This window comes from Petromyzon marinus, chromosome 55, assembly GCF_048934315.1.
Source record: "Petromyzon marinus isolate PM22_M1 ecotype Great Lakes invasive population chromosome 55, UKy_Petmar_22M1.pri1.0, whole genome shotgun sequence".
In the NCBI taxonomy this organism is placed as follows: domain Eukaryota; kingdom Metazoa; phylum Chordata; class Hyperoartia; order Petromyzontiformes; family Petromyzontidae; genus Petromyzon; species Petromyzon marinus.
Window position 1 is genome coordinate 4,330,591 of NC_133721.1, and position 16,133 is coordinate 4,346,723.

General features: G+C 44.0%; 1 protein-coding gene across 1 annotated transcript in view; it reads right to left on the reverse strand.

Moving 5' to 3' along the window:
* Window positions 1-16,133, reverse strand: part of LOC116954483 (zonadhesin-like) — a 70,861-nt gene that overhangs the window by 16,717 nt on the left and 38,011 nt on the right. Inside the window, exons 21-28 of the mRNA XM_076052227.1 lie at window positions 15,216-15,313; window positions 14,029-14,205; window positions 11,717-11,919; window positions 10,982-11,126; window positions 9,395-9,636; window positions 8,111-8,275; window positions 3,199-3,326; window positions 2,472-2,740 (exon numbers count right to left, since the gene is read on the reverse strand). Coding sequence (XP_075908342.1) covers window positions 2,472-2,740; window positions 3,199-3,326; window positions 8,111-8,275; window positions 9,395-9,636; window positions 10,982-11,126; window positions 11,717-11,919; window positions 14,029-14,205; window positions 15,216-15,313 — 1,427 coding nt within the window. The remainder of the gene's footprint in view (window positions 1-2,471; window positions 2,741-3,198; window positions 3,327-8,110; window positions 8,276-9,394; window positions 9,637-10,981; window positions 11,127-11,716; window positions 11,920-14,028; window positions 14,206-15,215; window positions 15,314-16,133) is intronic.

A 16,133-nucleotide genomic window follows, 5' to 3' on the forward strand; every position in this document is an offset into this window, starting at 1 on the left:
GAGATGATATCATCTACTGGTATGTGTTTTGGGATGACAGCAAAATTTAGTCCCCTAGCCAGTACTGTTTTCAGATTGTCCGAAATCGTTGTGCTACTCTCATTAATGACGATTTTGTTAACATCTAGTTTTGTTATATGTGGAACTGGGTTCTTCTTTGATAGGTGGTTGAATTTAGAAATCAGGTTAGCTTTACATTCGACTGACAGTGACTCAGCAGAAGAAGCAGTCATGTTGTCTACGTGATTCGTGATAGCCAATATTTTCACGGAGAAATTTGAATCAGACGCCATCCAGACTTCCACCCTCAGACCTTCCCTGTGGAAGAGATATGTGGATGATACTTTCGTCATTTGGCGACATGGCCTCCCAGCTCTGAACCTTTTCCTACACCACATCAATTCCAGACATCCCGCCATCAAATTCACCATGGAAGTGGAGAAAGATGGCAAGCTACCATTCTTAGATGTTCTGTTTGAGAGGAGACCTGATGGCTCATTGGGGCATTCTGTCTACAGGAAACCCACCCACACAGATTCCTACTTGAAACCTGATTCCCACCACCACCCAGCCCAAAAGAATTCTCTCATCAAAACTTTATACCATAGGGTTCATTGAATTTCGGACCAACACCACCTGACCAGTGAATTAAAACATGTACACCTGGCCCTCAAAAGGAATGGTTACTCTGACCGTACCATCCGCCAAGCTGTTTCTCCCTCCATACAGAAACAACCACTTGATACTCCGATCAAAACCATCACACTACCATATATAGCAGGCATTACTAAAAAGATTTCCAAAATTCTAAACAAACACAAGATCCAGGTCCGGTTCAATACAGTACACAAAATTCGTGATCTGATCCCATCCGTGAAGGATGTCATTCCTGACTTACAGTACCCCGGGGTTTACAAATTGAGTTGTACCTGCGGTGATTGCTATATCGGGGAGACAAAGCGACATGTCTCTGACCGAATTCGCGAGCACAAATCAGATTTGAAACACGGCAAAACGAATTCTTCTGCCGTGGCTGATCACTGTTACAATGCTGTGGGTGATCACGAAATAATTTTCTCCAATATCAAGGTTCTTTGCAAACCCACGGGTTTTTATCAGAGATTTGTTCACGAGGCAATTCAGATCTACAAACACAGACACAATTTCAACCGAGAAGATGGTTTCAAATTAAGCAACCATTGGAAAGATCTTCTAAATCGAACTAAACATTAAACTAATTTCAATGGTACAGTATATTTTTCAAGTAGTGGTACCCCAAACTTTCGCAGCTCTTATAAATTCCCTTTTCACACCATCAATAGGTAAACTCCCCCCCCCCCCCCCCCCCCCGCGCCAAACAGCAAGTCCACCGGCACGTACACCACCTCTTTTCTAAAATCGGCCAATCAAATGCTAATTTTTATGCTAATTTCTTTGTCAGGACACCTTGTTTGCTCGCACACAGCTTAAAGGTCCGCGGTCTGAGCGTGGTTGTGTTTCGCTAAATTCTCCTGTTTGATTTGTACTAGGTGCCTCGGTGAATGTATATGCTCTGACTTTAACATAGATATTTTTGTGACCAGTTACAAGCTAATCACTCAGCTATTTCAATGCTAAATTCTATGCTAATTCCTTTGTCAAGGGGTGCCTCTGCGGATGTGTATACTTTAACTTAGCTATTTCAATGCTAAATTCTATGCTAATTCCTTTGTCAAGGGGTGCCTTTGCGGATGTGTATGCTTTAACTTTAACATAGCCATTTCTGTGACCAGTCACAAGCTAATCACTCAGCCATTTCAATGCTAAATTATATGCTAATTCCTTTGTCAAGGCGCTTTGTTTCTTCTCACACAGCTTAAAGGTCGTGATCTGAGCGTGGCTTTTTTTACTCCAGCGCTATCCTCCAGACAGTCTCGTCCCTTCACCTGATGAAGGCCGCTTGTGTTGTGGGCGAAACGTCATAATTTTTGTTATTTTCTTTTTTACCTATGTGACTTTACCCAATAGAATCAAAGAGTATGTCATGGTTATGTTCACTGTGGCATTGGCATTGTATGTCGTATGGAAATTTGAAAGAGTCCCAGGTTCTTCAACATCTCAGTAATTCAAATGCTTCTGTTATGTGCTGTTTATATTCTTGCATATGGCAGCAATATGTTCACAAGCTTAATGCAAATGTCGATGTCTGCTAGACTCTATGACAGGGCTTCAGGAGAGAGTTTGTGTAGTCTTGCTGTTCCTCCATTGAATGAGTGCAGACTACAGTGGTTTTCTAAATGGTCCATAATCCACATCTACACCATATGTGCTTTTTAGATTTAGTTAATAAGTTTTGATTTAGATACACAAGCATATAAGGAATGTTGCTTATATTTCAACCGTGGAGGTAAAGCTGATGCGGTCTAAAATATTTTTTTTCTCACAATGGATATCTGTAAATATATAAAAAAATCCTCATGCAGAAAACTCACGGCAGAAGGTTTCATTGCGCCACAGGATGTTGATGCCCTTTGCGCGGCAGGCCTCCGCGTAGGCCTGGAAGTTATCGCACAGCGTGCTCTCCATCCCGTGGAACTGACACATGTCGTAGATGCACGTCTTCAGGAAAGGCTCGGGATCTATCTCGGCATGGCACTTGGCAAAGGCTCCTGAGGTAGAGATAACGACTTCACACATCTTTTTATATGCCTCTTCATTGATTGGGTCACAGCTGGGAATGTGCGGCTCGTCTGGTTTGCAACTGTGAAAAAATATATCACACGCATGGTTGTTTTGTTAAAGATATAAACACATGCGTGATTTAGACAAAAATAATGTGATAGACTAATGCCACATTGATGTACATTTATAGGAGTTGCTGGAAACTACTCCACTACATGAAATATTGATAAATATTTCAGGTACCTGTTTTCATTGTAAATGAAAGAGTACATTAAGCAATGGTGTGGAGCGGTGGTCCAGTGGTTAGCACACCACATTATAAAACCACGCGACCCAAGTTTGATTCTCGGCCATGGATACGTCAGTGGCAAATGACACCTGAACTAGTCTGGAGCCCCCCACACTTCACCAACCCACAATGTAGAGCTTGGATTGACAAGGTGTTATATACATCACTGTAATGTGCTATTACCACATGGAACATGTTAATTCTGCGTGGCTTGTACGATACCAAACAGTGCACATTGGCTGCCTCACCCAGCATCATCGTCTCCCTCGGCCTTCCAGCTGTCCCCGAGCTGGGCGGCGCTGGTGGCAAGCTTCCCGTTGGGCATCAGGTAGTCGTCTGTGCCGTTCTGGTTGTAATTGCCGCATAGGCCGCACAGCTGTTGCATGGTCAAACAAAAACCAATGTACGCTTTTTTACATGATCAAGACGTGTCATGGGTTAATGGGTGTATAAAGAAGATATGTACTTTAGAATCATTATTTAATCCTGGTAATTATTGACTGCAATGATAACCAGTGCATTTAAATATATAAAATGTTTCTGAGATAACCTGGACCATGTGCATTTATATTGCAAAATGGGGTTAATGATGCATTGTGGGTCCCTTTGTGCAGTTATCGTTCGTGCGTAAGTATTCCTCTTAGCATCCAAGAATTGATCACATTAAAGTAATTAATAAAACTTCCAATAGTTACTTTTCTGGTTTTAACGTTCAACCAATCTCATCCCTTAGAAGGTTTAGCATTTCTCCCCTGTATTGCAATGAATGTGTAATGAGTCTACCAGACGAAGATAAAGGTGACACATGCTTCTTTATTTTAGGCGTGAGCTCATGCCACGCACGTCCACTCCACTCCGAATCCCTCCAGGAAGGACCCCGATCGTCCCGCCTCATCAGGTGATGTCACCACTCTCTCCCTAAGCGTCCCCTCTCTCTCGCCTCACCTTCTCATTCCTTTCCTTCCCTTCATGACGTCATCTTAACTGTAACCTGGGATCCCGTTCGTAGCACTACATCACCCCCTCCCCCTTGAAGAAAAAGTAGTTTGCGACTCAACACAACCCGTGCGAATCCAAGGGATTCAGGGTAATTCCGATGGTAGGGGAGTAGGGAGAGATGAAGGGGGGGGGGAGAAATAAACTTTTGTCGGTCAATAAACAAGAAATGTAGAATTTAACCGGAGTCCTGCCACTTTGTGTGGTGTGTACAGAATTAAAGACAGTAATAAACCGAGGAACCAATAGATGAGGCGGTACACAGAAAGTTCAACCGGAACTTCCAACTGTAACAAGCGAACAACCGATGACAGTCTCCAGCGCGAAGGAACAACAATGTAATTTTCCTCCACAGTTCCATGGTCTTGCATGCAGTGGTTGTTCATCACCGTGAGATAATCGCCCGAGCCCGTGCCCGAGTAACCGGGCTGCGTAGCCATGGCTCGGTCATATGCTGCCGCACCTTCTTGGTCACAGGCAGTCCTGGGGAAGGAAGGCAACCTTCTTGAGGTTGGTTCGTCCCGGCAAGTAGCTTCCCCGGCCTCGGCAGTGATGATAGAGGTGAGTGAAGGGGTGAACGTGTATGTGTTCGTGGTAACCCGGTTTTTGGTGAGTCTAGTGAGTGCTCCTCCGAGTCTTGTTGAGTATCCATGGTAGGCTTCGACCGGTCAAGCTTTAGACGGGCGGGATATACATGCCATCACTGACGTCCCAATTGGTCACGTACACATTGAGGCCTAAGTATCTCTACCACTTTCACAGGGCCCTGCCATAGATGGTGCAGTTTGGGTGAGGTCCCTAAGGGTACCTGTGGGTAGTGTAGCCAAGCACTATCTCCTACTTCTAAAAGCTGGGGCGTCACTCCCCTTTGCCTAGCCCTTTCATTCACAGAGTGGGAAAAAGCTGCGACAGTTTGTGCTGCTTCCCTTGCCATCTCCTACTGCTGCATGACCTGTCGTACCGCTAAAGGCCATTTCGCAGCCCCAGCTAGAAGTTCAAAAGCTGGCACTCAATGGGAGGGTCCGGCTCCCGACCATACATCAAATAGAATGGAGAGTATCCTGTTGACGCATTGCAGGGCCAACCGATGTCGCCAGGACCCCACCTATGTTTAAGTCCCAGTCTGTCTGAGTGTCATTGACCACCTGACACAGCATGGATGTGATGGTGCGATTTGGGCATTCTACCATCCCATCAGTTTGCAGGTGGTATGGGGAAATGCGTACTTTCTTAATGCCTAGGATGTCGCACACTTCCTTTATCAGTTTTGATTATTTATTTTTTAACCTGGTCTGTTAGAAGATTTTTAGGGGCCCCTTTATCCATAACATGTCCATGAACAAAAGCTTCTGCTATTGACTGACCAGTTTGATCCGCTAGGGGCCATGCCACCGGCCATCGCATTAAATACTCGACCCCTACTAGTCGATATTTGTGACCTCTGTCAGTGTGAGGTAGGGGTCCCAATATATCCAAGGCCACCAATTCATTAACCCACGAAGCCTTGATTGATTGTAGGGGCACTTTGATCGGGTATGCTGGCGTCTGTCGCCGCTTACATTCTACACATGAGGTTGTCCATGCACAGATATGTCATCATGCTCGGCCAAAAATAATTAGTCTTAACGGTAGAGAGTGTTTTCAGCTCCCCCAAATGCAGGAGGTCAGCACTACGACACATTAGAACTGTGTGTTGATCACCCAATGCATCAACAGCCCTTCATAATCTACGAATATCGAATCTCGATTGGCCAGGGAAGGCTCTGGCTTGTCTTTCCGAATGTGCACAGGTGTTGTGAGGCACTCCATGTCAGTAGAGAGTGGTTTACACCTGGGTGACCCCTTAGCACATTCACAAGTACCTGCCTCTGGCAGACGCAATAAAGCATCCACATTTGTGTGGTGCAACCCCTTCCTATGGACCATCTCATAGGACAATTTTTGCAGTCTTCCAATCCATCTGGTCATCTGACTAAAGGGTTGGTTGATACACAACGAGTATTGCAGTGCTGCATGGTCAGTCCGCACCTCAAATTTCCATCCGCATAGGTATGGGCAAAATTTTTGCACAAAATGCACAATGACCAGGAGTTCCCTCCTCGTTACGCAGTAGTGATGTTTGGTCAATGACAATACCTGGCTGCCATATGCTATCACTACCTCTCTGCTCGATTGCACCTGAGATAGGATAGCCCCAATGCCCACATCGCTTGCATCCATATATAGCGTGAAGGGCAATGAATAATTTGGGTAAGCTAATGGTGGCGCCCCCGTGAGGAGCGTCCGCAGATTTTTCAAAGCTCTGTTCTCTTCTTTACCCTATTGGAACCTCTGCCCCTTAGCTGTGTGTGTAGGGTTTTTTTAAATGGCCGCAAAATCCTGTACAAAGCCTATAAAGCTTCTGACATCTGCTACGGATCCAGGGGTTGGCCATTCTCTAATACACCGTGTCTTCTTGGGAGCAGTTGCCACCCCTATTGCACTATGTGCCCCAGGTATCTGACGGAAGGCTGTTTGAAATGGCATTTAGAAGGCTTGAGTTTCAATTGTGCTCCGCTGATACGTGAGAAATACAGCCTCAGCCGGTGTAAGCGTTCTTGGAAAGAGCGTCTGAACCAAATTAAGTCATCCAAATACATCAGGCAAATGTCCCATTGGAGACCCGTTAGTACTAGTTCCATGAGAATGTGGCTGGGGCCGTTTGTAATCCCATGGGGAGACAGTTAACATGAAATAACGCCTGCAGTGTTCCAAAGGCAGTCTTGTTTTTTGAATCCTCATCTAGCGGTAGCTGCCAAAACCCAGATTATAGGTCCAATGTAGAAAAGTATTTGGTGCCCACTAAGGCGTCCAAGGAATCGTCAATCCGCGGGAGCAGATAAGCATCCACCATTGTGACCTGATTCAGTCTATGGAAGTCGATGCAAAGCCGCACTGAACCGGCTGGTTTCTTTACCAGGACGACAGGGGCCCCTCATGGGCTCGTGGACGGCGCAGTCGCTGGGCTAGTTGCCATCTTGTCTTCCCGTAACCATTGCAGGAGTAGCATTACTGCCTCTTTGAATTGATGGACTCGGTCCGCCCAGGGCCTCCTTCTCTCGCGGGGTCGAGGCTTCTCAGACGAGTTACTCCTCGCTTTTCGCCATCCTGTCTGTAGACTGTGCTGTCTCTGGATCACAGCTGTCTGGGGCATTGGGAGTGGAGGCACGTTCTTCTCCCTCCTCGCTGGGGTCTTGGTCGGGGTCATTTTCCATTACCGCGTCGAGGCATCTTCGGGATTCCACCGCTGCCACCAGTTGTAATGAGTCCACCAGATGAAGATAAGGATGACACACACTTCTTTATTTTATGTGCCAGCTCAAGCCGCGCACGTCCACTCCACTCCAAATCCCTCCAGGAAGCACCTCGATGGCCCCACTTCATCCAGTGACGTCCCCACTCTCTGCCTGGGCGTTCCCTCTCTGTCTCTCTCGCCCCGTCTTCTCTTTCCTTTCCTTCATAACGTCATTTTAACTGTAATCTGGGATCCCGTGAGTATTTCTACCCCCGAATCACAGGGGTAGAAATATTTGCACTACAAATGCATGCGTGTGGTCATAATAAAACTATGGTATTAGCGACAGGAAAAAACATTTAAACGGATTTTAAGTGACAGTGTAAAGAGATTTAACAATATACCTGTCTGTATAGGACATTGTTAACCATGAATCCATTCAAACACATGCTGCTGTTTCCTGAGAGGGTATCCACCATGAAGATGGAGCAATGAAATAAGTTATTGTGCAGGTACTTTGTGGGGATTTTCAAATTATGGATCATGAAAGATGGTGCCAGCTTAGGAGAGCCTTCATTCATCAGTGAACCGATCGCATCTGATGATGATGATGCTGCCACCTCGTTTTAGGATGGAACATTCATGCTCTTCCTTCTTTCCTCACACAGCTTTGCTCAGTAATCCATTTTCTCTTCCAACCCCATGATTCAATGTAGGAAGATTATCACCTCTCAGGTCCACTACCCTTGCCGTGGTTCTCTCTGCCACTGCCACTGTGTGATACAGGCCCTGGGTATAGGAGTAGTGAATGTTATTTAAAACATTCCTTCGAGTGTGCCTCTGATATTTTCTGTTGCAATGTAGGTGCTGAGTCTCCGAACCAAACTGACCTTGTTAAAGTAAGTACTTGGAGTGTTGATCTCAAGGTGATGTTTTCCATCAAATTTGACTGTGACGCCAAAATCAGTCTCCAGGAGAACGTAGCTTCCGCTTATGCCGATCTTAACCCCTGGGACCAAATCTTCGATGGGGGTCTTAACTCGCTTATCGTCGACCTGTTAATAAAGAAAAATGAACCACGATGCATGATGTGTTTTACAACAGCTCTCATTTTACCGCATAATTACTTTGCACTACTAACTACATATCACAAAACACATTGTACGTTAATCATCTCTGCTCATTGCCTAAATCATAATGGGTTCATTATGATAAAAGGTAAAAACGGGCCTACCTTTACCCTACCTTTTACCTTACCACAATACAATCACTCTACCTTTGACCCATCAGCAGGTAAGGTAAAAGGTTAAAAGCAACGAGCCTACCTTTACCCTAGCTTTTACCCTTACCTCATACAAATTACCCGATTACAGGGTAATTACTGGGGTACTACTACACATGAACAAGGTTTATAACAGGTAAACGCTAGGTAGAGCACTTTATTCATATAGAATACTCTCCATGATTCCAATTTTACACGCTTTCTTTTAACTCACTGTCTGTTGTTGTCGTTGTTGTTGTTGTATCCTCAAATTTTAACCCACTTCCCAATGTGGTATCGACTGCGAACTTGGTATACTTATGTCATGCTGATGACAATACTATATTCTATCGTTAAAAATAGAAAATATATTTTTAAACATTCTTTTTTATATGTTATGTTTCGGCTTGGGTCTAATTGTCCACTGTCAACTGACATTGGCTGTAATTGGCCACGGTTCCTTACGTTATGGCAAGCTTCGGGGTCACTTCCTGGAGTCGTGGAGTTCTGCCATTACTCGTGCGGTACATTTCATTAAAGCGTGTTTTTAAAAAAGTTTTAAAAATATCACTTATTAAATGGAGGCCACAGACTGCGCCACGGAGCTTTTAGCGTCAAACAAGGTACGGTATTTACCGGGTAATACTTTGCGCTACCTCTACGATACCGGGTAATTCTTCCGAGCTACCTTTACCCTACACTTTACCTTTCTCCTTGGCATGTCGACACCTTTACCCTTTACCTTTACCCTTTTACCCAGTAAAAAGGGTAAATTACCTTACCTTGCCGAGGCCTACGGCCAGCAATCAAATTGTGAGATGGGCACTCTGCCGCACCCACTCTGCCCATAATTATGAATATTCTGTTTCTCAACTGCGACTATACGGTCTCACGGTGCCCAATCCGTGCGTACCAGCATGCGGTGGCGCTTCTGCAGGGTGACGCGGTGGCCCGCGATGTCGACGATCACGTGCTTGAGGTAGGAGCCGGAAGCCTGCCCGTGCTCCTCGTTCTTTGCAGTGATGGTGAAGGGCGTCACGTTGGTGTCGGTGCACACGTCCACCAGCGTGTACGTGCATGTGCCCATGTAGCTGATCATTATCAAGTCAAAGGTGAAGTAGTGGGGATCTCCGGCAACGTGGCACGTGGCATAACCTGGGGCACAGAAACACAACCAGGCCCTTCTTACAGCAAGTAGCGGGTGCTACTGTTCCCTCCCTCACTCATAAGTATTCCGCACTCAAAAAGGCAGTTGCAAACGACTGAAACCCACAGACAATCATTTATGAAATTTAACTGGAGGTATGTCCAGTCACCAATGATCACATACAGACGTATTAATAAAAAATGCTGATGAAACTTACACATTTTTTGTAACCCTGAAGGGAAACTTAAAGCAGATTTTTCTAAAGCAATAACAACTGTGAAACCATATGGTATTTCGAAGACAAAAGTAGTGTAATTGATACAGGAAGCGGCCATGACTGATGAAGCCAATTCGTGTTAAGCTAGATTATCTGTAATGTAAAGGTAAAAGAAGAGAGCAAGTTGGTTTGGATGAATGTCCCTGTTGGTGTATTGAGCCATGACCACTTAACCTGAGGTTTAAGTCCAAGTTGCCCATTTGAGACTAACTAAACTCCTGGTTCGACATCAATGGTAAGAGGATTGATGGTTTTAGCTTGGGCACTGATGAGATTGGATTAAAAAAAATGATTGTTTATTCAATTTAAAAAAGAATGGGTATGTCTCCCCATATTCAAACACAGATTGGGTGATATCCATCTCTATTGGTTCAAAAGTAAAGTGAGCGGCTCACAATCGGAATGTTCCAAGTTCAAATCCTGGTTGTAAGTCAACTTAGCCCATCACTCCTCTGGGTTTGATAAAATGGTTGCCACTTTGTGGGAAAGTCGATTGTGGTTAAACTAACTAATTGAGCTTTGGACTAATATTCACAGGTGGCATGGGCACATGTGATAGGCCATCAAAGTGGCTTATACTATATGTGGGAATTTAAAGTAGCAGTCAATTAAACTAAACACATGTTGCTTCATGTAGAGGGAAGCACCGGAGAACCCGCAAAAACTCCACACGACCATGGGGAGAATATGCAAACTCCAAATATCGAAGCTATAAACTCCTGCATACCACCGTGGTGCTTCTATGGATAGACTCGTACCCACTACAAGAACATGGAATTTAGATCACCGGCGCAGAGCTCTAAACAGGAGATGAGCACTGCCTCAATGCTCGTTTGAGCAGGAAATAATTTTCATCTGCATTGGTGTTTACAATTCAGATGGAAGTTCCACGCTCCTGTGCCATGGATACATCTTTCCACAAGGCAGTAATAATTTTTGTAATTCTGAAGGGATGATGGGCTGGATTGCATTATAACTATGATTTTAACTCACTGTCTTCCAAATGAAACTATGGCGCTCTGCCACAGTGTCTGTGTTTGATCGTTCAATATTTGTGTCTTAGACAAAACACATACCCTTGCTGTGGCAGCCCAGAATGCCATCATCCACAGTGCAGACCTCTTGCCTTCCACAGTGCCAGGCATCGCAACTCGCGTATCCGGGCATCACGCATGTGCAGCGCCGGTCGCAGGTCTCCGATTCAAACCAGTTCTCCCCGAGCTGCAACCACACGATCGTGAAGGCAGTGACAAAGTCTTGAGAACGCCACATGAATCGAATAATTTTCATCATATTCCATTGTCATTGGTTGTTGAATTTTGTGTAATCAGATAACCACAAATAGTGGAATTTGTATTTTAGAAAAATGTTCATCAAATGCGAGCAGATAAACAGTGAATAAAGGCACAATATTTTAACACGTCGGCTTCTGCAATTAATAATATGATTCATAATTAATGTTGGGTTAGATCATGTATGTAAAAATGTGTTGTAAACCCTCCTCCACCCGACACAGCTAGTTAGTAAAGTTGATTAAGGTGGTTGTTACTTATAGTGAAACGTTAGGCAACCCATTAAATGGCATGTGGATTTATTTTCAACACACTGGTGTGCTAAAGCAGTAATAAACTGGCATGTTTGTTCATGTGACAACTTTTATAATTGGCTGTGTCGGGTGGAGGAGGGTTTACAACACACTATTTATGCAAACTGATCCAAAATTTAATAATAAAAGGCTTTGTGCACCCATTAATGCCGACTGGGAAGATACGGTGGGTTTACACGAGGGTGAAAGAATGAGTAGAACTCACCGGGTGGTAGTTTCCGTTGTTATCCAGGCAACCGCACTGCTCCGCCGGGACGCACTTGTCCCCAGAGAGGACGAAGCCGTCGTCACAGACACAGCCCTCCCCACAAAGATGGTTGCAGCCACCCGGGAGACTTGTGTTGCTGCAGGTGGCTGGACAGGGTGGTGCACAGCTCTCATAGTGGCTGCCCGGTTTGCAAGTGAGTGCTGTGGGTGCCACACACACACGATGATTTCTACTAAATAACAAAACCTCTACAAAACATCTGCAATATTAACATATTCATTTTGGTTGCATTTAAATGTGCATGTTTTATTCTATTTCATTTTAATGCCATGACAATGAAATATCCACAGATCTTTAAGGAATGCGCAGATTAAACTAATGATAACTTTTTTTCTTTCATCGCAACTGTGAAAGGAGCTGACATTTAAACCAATCGAGCTGTACCTTGCCCCTCTATTATTTATCATAGGGAAGTAAAGGTGCTGGATGTACGTGATGATTACGTATGGTGGGCACCTTAAACCCAATTCCATGATGACTGACACTCCTCTCGTGTCAGAGGCATGACACCTGCAGAACGGGAAGGCCCCATGCCTCACGTCCCTTCTGTATGTCTGCTCAGTGTGACAACACAACCATCACAAATTGATGGGTTGTCTCGAGACTGCACGCTTCAAGGGAATGTGGCGCCCGTGGAACCAATTACATGGCATACAAATGTTTTGGTTAATGTTTATCTATTTTTGTAGCTTGAAATAATGGAATACATCTGGCATGGCGCAAAGAGAGCGCAAACTCCTCTTGTCTATGAATTCTCCTCTACTGACTTGATTCGAAGCTTTCGTGACTGCAAGAATTACTCTTTGTTTTTTTCGGTAAAGTCACGTATAAATAAAAAATAATAAAATAACAATAGCGTACGACGTTTCGGTTGCAACACAAGCAGCCATCATTGTTAAATTGCTTAACTTGCAATTTAACAATCTTTGAAATAGCGTAATCAACCAGACTATGCGTTAATTGTGTTTTGACGGACCGTCTGTGTTGCTTTATATGGTTTCCAAATTTTGCTAAACCCTGATTGTTTGGTATGCTTCTCTCTCTGTTGTACCCTGTTGTAACTGTGTTAATTCCCCCCTACTTGGGTGTCTGTATATACATCTGGGGTTATGTGTTTCCTCTCTCTCGTAAATTTAGCTCTTCTGTACCTGATGATGGCTGCTTGTGTTGCAACCGAAACGTCGTACGCTATTGTTATTTTATTATTTTTTATTTATACGTGACTTTACCGAAAAAAACAAAGAGTAATTCTTGCAGTCACGAAAGCTTCGAATCAAGTCTGAACCACCTCTACGGGGAGGTATGAGGTCTGTGTCTTTGTGTTCTCTGCTTGTGCATCTGCCTTTGTGTCTTGGCTTGGATTTGTGTCTCTGTGCTGTCTCTGCCTGTGTGTGGGCCTTGGTGTTTCCGAGTGTGTGCTGCCGCGCCCCCTTTGCTCCATGCATACCTCATGCTAATTTGTCCCATTGTCTCTCAGCCTTACCTTCTCTGCCTATTTAAGGCGACTTCACTGTGTGCGTGTCTGTGCTGGTTCACTCTACTTGGATGTCTATGTGTGTGTGCGCGGTCTGTATTTTAAATTTCATACTTAACTTGCAATTTAACAATCTTTGAAATAGTGTAATCAACTAGACTATACATTAATTGTGTTTTGACCGACTGTCTGTGTTGCTTTATATGGTTTCCAAATTTTGCTAAACCCTGATTGTTTGGTATGCTTCTCTCTCTGTTGTACTCTGTTGTATCTGTGTTAGTTCCCCCCTACTTGGGTGTCTGTATATACATCTGGGGTTATGTGTTTCCTCTCTCTCGTAAATTTAGCTCTTATGTACCTGATGATGGCTGCTTGTGTTGCAACCGAAACGTCGTACGCTATTGTTATTTTATTATTTTTTTATTTATACGTGACTTTACTGAAAAAAACAAAGAGGAGTTCTCCTCTACTGTTTACACTACGAACATCAAAATACGTATACATGTCGGTAACTTTGCTAAGTTGAGAATGGTGATGCGGCCCAACAGAAATAATTTGCAACTGATTATAACGGTAGAATAAGCTGTGCCACATGTGTGATAACTCACCTCTGGGAGTGGCATCTCAGTTCTACCACTTTGGCTTTAGATTTTTTTTAACATGGACACGACATATAGGGTATCCATTAATTCTTACTCAACAATCCTGTTCTGATGGGAACAAAGCACAGGATTATAACATGTGGCGGTGACATCACAGCGGGCGCTGCACTCACGGCAGAAGGTGTTGTTCCTCCACGTGACGATGACCCCAGCTTGGGCACACTGGTCGGCGTAGGCCTGCAGGGCCTGGCACAGCGACAGGGGGTTGCCGCCCGTGGCACACAGGTCGAACACGCAGTTGTCGAAGAAGACTTGTGGAGGCAGCACCGCGTGGCACTCTTTGAAAGCTCCTGGTCACATTGATGTCAGGAAAGTTGCGTCGGGTGAATGCAGCTTTGTTATTTTAAACTTTGCAGGCATTTGCCTAGCCTCACTTGCATAAGGAGGGATTTGGGCTTTTGTATGGTTCCATTTCCGAATACAGTAGTAATTAAACCATACCAACCTCCCCTTTTGTTAACCTCTAGTTCTTCACAAGTCTAATAATAATTACAAATCAACGAGACTGATTAACATTTCAACACGCGCTGGACACATCTAGCTATCCATACCATCACACTGAACAGTTTACCTTTGATGACAGCTCTTTTAGTCCTAACACTATGATGAAAAAATAAAGGCTTCAACGTTTTCAGCAATAATACAGGTGTTCATACACCAAATGTACACCTATTGCAACGTATTAATTCTGCATTAACCATACATGCTTGTGGTCAAACATGCAAACAAAGTGATTGGCCAATTATTGAATGTAGAGTTATCGCTGCCTCTACCTTGCTGTTGTCAAAGTAGATCTGCTTTCTCATGCCATGCATCAAACCTGCTGTACTACCTGTATGGTCGATGATGTTCTATAAATACAAAATACTCTAGTCGCATTCACTTAACTATTTTATAAACGAGGCCTTGAAAACAATGTAAAAGAATTGCACTATTTGGAGAGTAATACTGCACGTGTGTGGTTGTAGTAGAGGCAAAGTGGTTTGTGCACTGGACTATGCACTCAGCGATTCGAGTTCGATTCCCGGCAATGGCTAAACACAGGTGGAGAGTGACATATCAATTGTCTCTGGCCACCCGCTACTCAAACGTTCACCAGTCCACGCTGACCAGCATGGTGAAATACGATTTAAAAAACCATGACTGACATAACGAGGGGAGGCTTTAATTCAGTAGTGAATTAACAAGCACGAGTAGGTTATTTCGTCATTATGTTGTGTAATACTGTATAATGTGAATAATGAAAGTGGTTACACAATAATGTGCATTAAAGTACCCAGATGCTGAGAATTGACATTACCATTGGGGTCGGTGATTAAGCCACAGAATCCTTCCTTTTCAAACTCCTCCTGTGTCGCTGGATCACACTCGGGTCTTCCCCCATCGTCATCTTTGCATCTGCCAAAACAAACATCAAGGAATACCGGCATATCACTGTCCTATGAAAAACAATACTTCAATATTAAGTTATGGTACCAGTAATAATAATCTGCTTGTGATAATGATATTTAATAATTTCAAGATTGTTTTTCAAATGAGCGAAAGTGTGCAAATGTCATAGCAGGAACCCCCCCCTCCCCCGCCTGCCACAATTCACAGCCCTTTGGCAATCCACTGTTGGATGAAGGCATCTCCACACCGTATTGGTATGGTAATGGGGGTCGTTTGAGGACCATGCTTCACCACACAAGTCATTGTGGGTTGGTGAAAGGGGACCCAAGACCGGTTTAGACATCAGCTGTGACTGGTGTCAGCCGTGGCCGGGAATCACACTCAGGTCGCTGGGCTCAGTGCATGGGCAAATAATACTTTCCAAACACACACAATAGCTGCTTATGAGTAGAAGTTTGTTTTCTGAATGTAGTGAGAATGTATGATTTTTCAAGGGATTGATGGGTAAAATCCGTTGTAAGGTAAACAGATAATATTAAAATGTTAACTGGAAAATCCATTCAGATGGAACATACCCTTGCAAGAGTTCCCAGGGTAAAGTTTTCGTGACTGCAGGAATTCATATTTTTGGGTCTTTCGGTAAAATCATGTAGATAGGTTCCAAGAAAATAAAAAAATAACAAAAAACTACGACGTTTCGGTCACAACACAAGCAATCATCTCAGACGAAGGTAATTTACTTTGCAAGCCCACTGGCTATCAACAAAGATTAGTTCATGAAGCCATCCATATATATAGACACAGACACAATTTCAACCAAGAAGAT